Raw genomic sequence first — 7,133 nt, forward strand, 5'->3', positions numbered from 1 at the left:
GGTGGCATTGAGACAGCAGGATGTATATTCCCATTATTGTTTAGGAAGTCTTAGGACATGAACTATTCTTTTGTATTCTGTAAACTACCGTTATGGCCATATGAAGTCTGCATTTTATATCTAAATGACAGAAGCTATTATGACTATTGTGGCTGTTATACTATGCACGTGATCACAACTTCAAGGCAGAGCCCTTAAAAGAACCTCACTTACATTATTACAAGGGATCTGCAAAGCTTCGGTCGCCAATTCAATTCAGCGGAGATTCGGCTCAATTCAGCGGCCAAATCTCCGAATCCAAATTGAATCAGGAGACCCTTTAATCTCTCTGAATCATATCAGAATTCTCTGAATCGATTTGGAGAGATTCAATGATTCGGACATAGACACAGCTTTAAACGTTTTTTCTACATACCTCAAAGTACCAGGAGGCTTGTGAATGCTGAGGCGGATGGAGCGTTCCACAAGGGGGGGGGCAGCATGCTCAGTGGTGAACCTGGAAGTGGACCAGAAGGTACAGGGGACCCTCCCCCTGCCTTGGCAACTGGTGCCTCCTGGGGTCCCCTCAGGGCCAGTCTCGGAGCCAGGGGGGCACACGGGGCTTCCCCCATGTGCTTGGCTGTGGACCCAGAAGTGGACCAGAAGTACTTTCAGGTCTGTCGCCAAGCACGTGGGGGGGGCCCCCCCATCACACTCCTGTGGGACACTTCATCTGTCCCACCACTGCAGCATTCACGAACTGTGCCTAGTACTTTGAAGTATGTAGAAAAAACATTTAAAGCTGTGTCTATGGCCAAATTGCTGACTCGGCAAATCAGCATCGACTCTTCAGATTCAGCTGAATCGAACTGCGACAGTGATCTGAATCAACAAATTGAATTACTGTCCCCCGATTCAGGCCGAATCTTAATCGAATATGACCCATTTTGAACACCCCTAATTAATACCCTATAAACCACCTTTGAGCAGTGCAGGTAGAAATTGGAAGAGCTGTCATGACTGACTGGTTGCAGAGGATTCTCCTTGTAAAAAGGGCCTTCCTAGGGTTGCATAATGAATTTAGGAGCTGTGGTGCTTGAAAGCAAAAATTGGTCACTTGCTCCTGAACATCTGGCAGCAACCTCACACTTCCTAACCCTCCAAGTCCCTGGAATGTCACACGAGCCCAGCAAAAAGCCCAGGTAAAGTGTTGTGTTTGTCCACAGGCATTCAGAAATAAAATGACTGCAGCTACAAGGGTGGTCGAGTGCTGTCAGGCTGTCCAGCATGGAGTATATCGTGAACGTAAAGTAAAAAAGCTCTGCAATCATAGTCAGCACATTCAACAAAAAGTAAACAGATTCTCACATACACACTTGATACATTTACATCTCTTGCAAAGCACAACAAGGACTACGCAGCACAAGATATTTTATTTATTTTAAAATAAAGAAAATAAATACATCCACCAACAATACAGAGAGCCGCTTTCAAATTAATGTATTTCGTTATATAAGGACTCCCTCTGCTCAGGAGAATAAGGGAGCTTTGCTTTGACCCCTTTAATAACAGCCCCACTTGACAAAGCTGTGTCATGTCACTACACATGACAAGTGCATACTCAGTCTTACACTTAACATAAACCAAGACAACTATCCTGTTCACTCCTCTTACACAGTTGACCCACTGAGAAGGCAAGGATACCTCTGCATATGTACAGTTTATTTACCCATCCTTTGCTACGGAGTGCACTCATCTGAGACTCATGCGCTCCTTTGTCCCTTGGATGCATGGTCAGCCCATGTTCTGTCGATTGCCATAACCCCTGGGGTGTGTGTCTTTCCAGTCATCCCAGCCCCGGGCTTTACGTATAGTTTCTTCATTGTCCTCTTCCACCTTTTTCTCCTGTTGCTCCTTCTCCAACTCCTCACCAGCAATCTCTGCTAGAGATGAAAAGAGAGTGCAAATCAACAAGGAAGATCAAACCAATGAAAAATCAGCTGTCAAGCTCAGTTCTGATGCCTTCAGAAAAATGCTTCAAATCAGGGGCATCAAACACATCTTACTGTGGGACAGGTCTGGACTACAGGGCTCCTTGTGGGCTGGATCAAGACCATGGCGCAGAGTGGGGTCGGAGGCAGTGACAGCTCCAGCTTCTGCCCAGTGCATGCAGCAATGGCAGTGGCTCCAGCTCCCACCACATGCCCCATGCCCAAGCTAGAGCTACTGCCAACACGTTTCACACGGGGGCAGTAACTCTGGCTCCAGCACATAGCATACAGCAGTAAATACTCTGGTTCTAGGTCTGGCACAGGACAGCGCGGCCACCATGGTGAAAATGAGCAAGAGGGCCAGAGGGCAACCAGAGCTGTCAACCCTCACACCCTCCTGCTGCTGATCACCATGTCCACCAGTGCCCAAGGGCCCCCAATTCTACAGCAGGCCACTCCCTGCCTCCACCCCAACTTCTGGTGACCTACTGGTAGCCCTACAGCTCTGTGAGCTAGATCCAGCCCAGCATTTGAAGCCCCTGCTTTAGATGGAAAACACTTCCTGCCATTTGTGGTCTAGCTACCCTGGTAACCTGCCTAAGGCATTAGCTATTGCTCAAGGTTTCAAAGGAAGGTGCAAAAAAGCATCCAACAGACAATTATGGAACAAGCTAATAGGAAAGTTTCTTCCTAGTCCCCATCAGTTAATGGTTGACATATGCCTTTAAACACAAAAAAAGTATACACCTTCTGGTTTTTACTCAAGTGTGACCATGGACATATCATAAGATGAGAAAAGACTGAATCATTCTGCAGTCTTATGTTTTCCCCACTGGTCCATACCTGGTGCTCCCCGAGGTACACCTTGATCAGGCAAGATGCCTCGCTTCTGGTGCTGCTCATACCAGTCATCCACTGTCATAGTTGCTAGGCTAGGATAGCCAGCACCAAACACCCTACAGAAAGAAATGGATCAATAGCATACACAATGCATTTAAGGTCAAGTTGGCCTCCTTACACTCCAGGCACCTGAACATACTAGCAAGGCAGTGTTTCCAGTTCAATCTCACATACCAAACAGTCCAGCTTCGCACTCAAGAGATTCTTTAGTCAGTCCATTCAAATGAACCCTACTGAATTCTATTATCCAAGTGTACTTTGCCTTTTTTCCATTAAGTGCCAAGTGCCTTACACTTTAACTAAAAGTCAACTGAGGTTTTGTCTGAGCAAGTGATGCCTGGTATCATTGACTCAAACTTCTCTTATGCTGCTGCAGAACATGGTGGGGAGGGAGGAGGAGAGAGGTCTCTGTAGTCCCCTTCCCCTCCCCACCTACCCAAAGTGGCTGCATTTCAAGGGTGGCACATCTAAGAGAACTTGAAAAACCTTAAGAACCCTGTCCAAGAGGAACACTTGACAAACAAAGCTGACATGCTAAGTAGTTCCATGCATGCACCAGACTAACAAATTATAATACCGTCCCCACCTCAGACATTATAATAGTTGCTACAACACTAGAAAGATAGTTTCCAGAGCAGTTTTTCTCCTGCTGTCTTGCTTTTTCCACTGTTTGTAGTATGGCCTTGTGGGACCCTATATGAAAAACAGATCTCAAAGTATAACTAACTGGTGTATATTACCCCTGTCCATCGCCTGAAAGAGTTGCACCTTTTCTGGAGTCCACTGCTATGATTTAACTCATACAGCAATGTTCAGGGTTGTTGGTTGTAGCCATATTGGTGTAAGAACATAGGCAGGCAAGGTTCTTTGGGTAGATGTGGTATCTTTTATTTGACCAGCTAAAACAGTTGGAAAAAAGTTCTTTGCAAGCTTTCAGGCACAAACACCCTTCTTCAGGCACTGGGAGACTCTGCAACTGCTAAGAGTTCTCCAAGGTAGAAAAGAAGTTGACAGCATAACAATGGCAAAGTCTCCCAATGCCTGAAGAAGGGTGTTTGTGCCTGAAAGCTTCCAAAGAACTTTTCCCCAAATATTTTAGTTGATCTAATAAAAGATATCACATCTATCCAAAGAACCTTGCCTACAGCAATCCTCAGGCACTGGTGACCTTTGCCCAAATTATTCTCAACCCGCTCCTCCCAGGACACAGAGCTTTCAGCAGTTGCAGTTCCTACCCACTAGCAGCTAGGAACTCCTACCCACTAGCAGCTAGGAACTCCTACCCACTAGCAGCTAGGAACTCCTACCATGTGTTGCGATGCACATAGCTAGTTGGGCATATATATTTCCCCCCCGCCAAAGACCACTGCAAGAGATTTAGACAGAATTTGGCATTAGTATTGGTATGGATGAATTCTATAGCTACAGCAACTGGCTTGCAGGTAACCGAGTCTTACTAGCATTACTGCAAATCAAGGCAGAGACTGCTTTGTTTTTAATATTGTTGATTCAGCTGTTCAGACTGAGGGGACAGACAATGGAGACAGTGGGGAATAGAAAGATTCTGCCGCTGCAACCGTCACCTGACACCAACCTCTACACAAGTGGTCACTGTTACCTTCTGCTTCTTGTGGAGACAGCAGGCTCTTTCAGGGGTCTAATGACCCATCCCTAAGCATCCCAGTCTGCCTTGCCTAGGAACCCCCGCCACGCTGAGCACTGTACATCACCCCCTCCTGTACTCTTGGGAGTACTCTGCCCACCCTACAACCCCATGAGATCCTTTTCAGGGTGCTACAGGGTGCAATAAGTAAGCACTGTAGGAAACAAGTAATTCCTTAAATGCAGTGCCACTGCATTCTGAAAAGTTAGAGGGGTCCCTTGAGTCTTAAAAGGTTGAGAACTGGCTGAGGAGGACACAGGAACCCCTGTCAGCTGATCAAATAGCAAGAACACAGCAGATACACCATTGTATTTTCAGACCTCTGGACTCCAAAGGGAGATGGGTCAGCACAATGGAGTGTGTTGGGAATGGGAGAATTAAGGAGCAAGGATATTGCAGGCTCCCCACCCCTTGCATACACAAAGCCTGAGGTAGTGCTTCTGAAAATAACTCTCCCCTATGTCCTTATTCAAAAACAAGAGTGCCCCTAGCCCAGCTGAGCCCCTTATAAACATTCCCAGCAGGACGGCACTCACCACCGCAAGGAAAATACAGCCATGTGACAGAAATTATGTCTAAAATGATAACGGTGTAACTTACTTAGCCTGGGCAGCATCCCGGGTGAGAATGAAAGGTTTCATCGGGATCCTTGGCTGACGAGGAGCATGAGATGATGCTGAAGACTTAAAGTGGGAAACCAAAAGCAGATTACTATCAGAACAACCTCCCTTCATGGACTGAGGACAGCACACTGCTCTGACAACTGAAAAGGCAAACGTCTGACAAGTTCTGGCCTTAACCAAGCCTAAATTACAACCTTCACATGGGAGCTGCTACCTATCTCTTCACCTTGTGCCTCAAGTCATTCCAGTCCCGGATGAGAGCAGGAAACTGAAAAAGCATGAGGCAGCCTAACTTAGCTGCAACTCCTGTGGAGGAGAAGGTCAGGAACAGCTGCTTCTTCTAGGGAAACCAGCCTGTGCTCTGTAAACCCAAACCAAGCACCAACTTTATTACTGCATAGCAAGACAGATGAGCAGGGTACCAGTAACTCTAGCCAACAGCACTAGAAGGATGGGTGGCTGCAGTACACAAAACCAGTCTATAGATACATGTATGCAATATTATTTTTGTTCCTAATTCTAAGCAACCCTAGCAACATAGATGAGTAGCACAGTGCTTGGACTCCTGCAGGCAGCATCATTCTGTAGGTTAGAGATGTCACATGCTGTTGAAGGAAGGAGCTTTTTACTGTTCATCAGATGACTTTTCAGATGAAGCTTAGTTTTGGCTTAGAGAAGGCCTACATACCTGTATCCTGTGATCATAATGTGCAAATTTTAGTTCTAGAGAGCAAGAGACTGGTATAACCTGGCACTGTGCAGGTAAAAAGGGCAAACCTCCTCTAACAAGTCTTAGGGCACATTAAAGGTAAGGTATAAAACCCTGATATTTCAAGCCCTGACCACCCAAAAATAGATGTAATTGTATAGATTTTGTCCTGGTTTGGCAACGTAAAACATGATTAGCCAAGAGACCTTCCACTGATTCCACATATGATCCATCCAGAATTTTAATCCAGGACCTCACATATGGAACTGTATTAAAGCTCAGCCAATTCATAACTTCAGTTGACAGGGTTATCTGATAACCTTTCCTTTTATGTCTCAGCCATGTCTATCATCAACCCCAGGTATACACAAAGGCCACACTACATGACAACCCCAAGCCACATGCTTACCTGTTTTATTGCATCCCTGCCTCTCAAGATCACCATTTCCTGGTCAATGCTCTCAATTTCGTCCAGGCTTGTGCTGATCCACTTCTGGATGTGCAGCAGGTAGAATTCTCGCACCTGTTCCTCATCTGCTTGGCCACTCTCCACGAAGGCTTTCATAGAGGCCAATCTATTTTCCACCTCCTTTTTCTGCTTATACCTGTCTCAGGGAGGGAATAGGACCATTTAACAAACCTCTCTCAAACAGCCTTTCCCAATGTACTTAACTGCTGAATTTTTTAAACAGCTGGTTTAAGCTCCTGGAAATGAAGTCAAGTTAATACTGAGAAGAGCCAGTCAATCTAAACAACCTGCTGCCCCATGCCCACTAACTGGGGGGGGGGGGGGGGGGGCCCCCGGTGGGGGGGGGGGGGGGGTCTGTTTTTAAATACTCTTCTGTCCCTGACAGCAATTCCCAGATCCCAGATGATTGCATGGCATAGGATGCATCTTAAAAGAAATTCCTTGAGGAATTATTACCCATTCAGTTCACAACTCGGTAGCATTAAGATTTTTAGAGAAGAGTACAAAGTTTTTGCATATTTTAATGCAAGTTGGCAACTAGAAATCAGGAGAGCCAGCAGCATAAGGCAAGTCTGCTTGCAACCACTGGTAAGTGCTTCAAGCTTTTGTGTAAGAACTCAAATGTAAAGCGCAAGGAGTCTTTCTGCCCATCAAATAGGCACCCACCTTACTAGTCATTTTCTTTTTTTGCCTAAATGAAACACAGAGTTCAAAAGGGCTCCACTTCTCTTACGAAGCAGCTGAAAATATATAAAACAGTTGCATACATGCAGCAAAAGGCAGCCCTACAAGCTCCACC

The 7,133-nt window shown here is 45.8% G+C and overlaps 1 protein-coding gene across 1 annotated transcript in view; it reads right to left on the reverse strand.

Annotated features, from left to right (window-relative positions):
- Positions 1-450: 450 nt before the first annotated feature.
- IGBP1 (immunoglobulin binding protein 1) overlaps positions 451-7,133 on the reverse strand; it is a 12,693-nt gene continuing 6,010 nt past the window's right edge. The window contains exons 4-7 of the mRNA XM_006020493.3: positions 6,275-6,470; positions 5,134-5,216; positions 2,814-2,926; positions 451-1,922 (exon numbers count right to left, since the gene is read on the reverse strand). Of these exons, the coding sequence (XP_006020555.2) occupies positions 1,774-1,922; positions 2,814-2,926; positions 5,134-5,216; positions 6,275-6,470 (541 nt within the window). The 3' untranslated portion in view covers positions 451-1,773. The remainder of the gene's footprint in view (positions 1,923-2,813; positions 2,927-5,133; positions 5,217-6,274; positions 6,471-7,133) is intronic.

Source organism: Alligator sinensis, unplaced genomic scaffold (assembly GCF_000455745.1).
Source record: "Alligator sinensis unplaced genomic scaffold, ASM45574v1 scaffold809_1, whole genome shotgun sequence".
NCBI lineage: Eukaryota > Metazoa > Chordata > Crocodylia > Alligatoridae > Alligator > Alligator sinensis.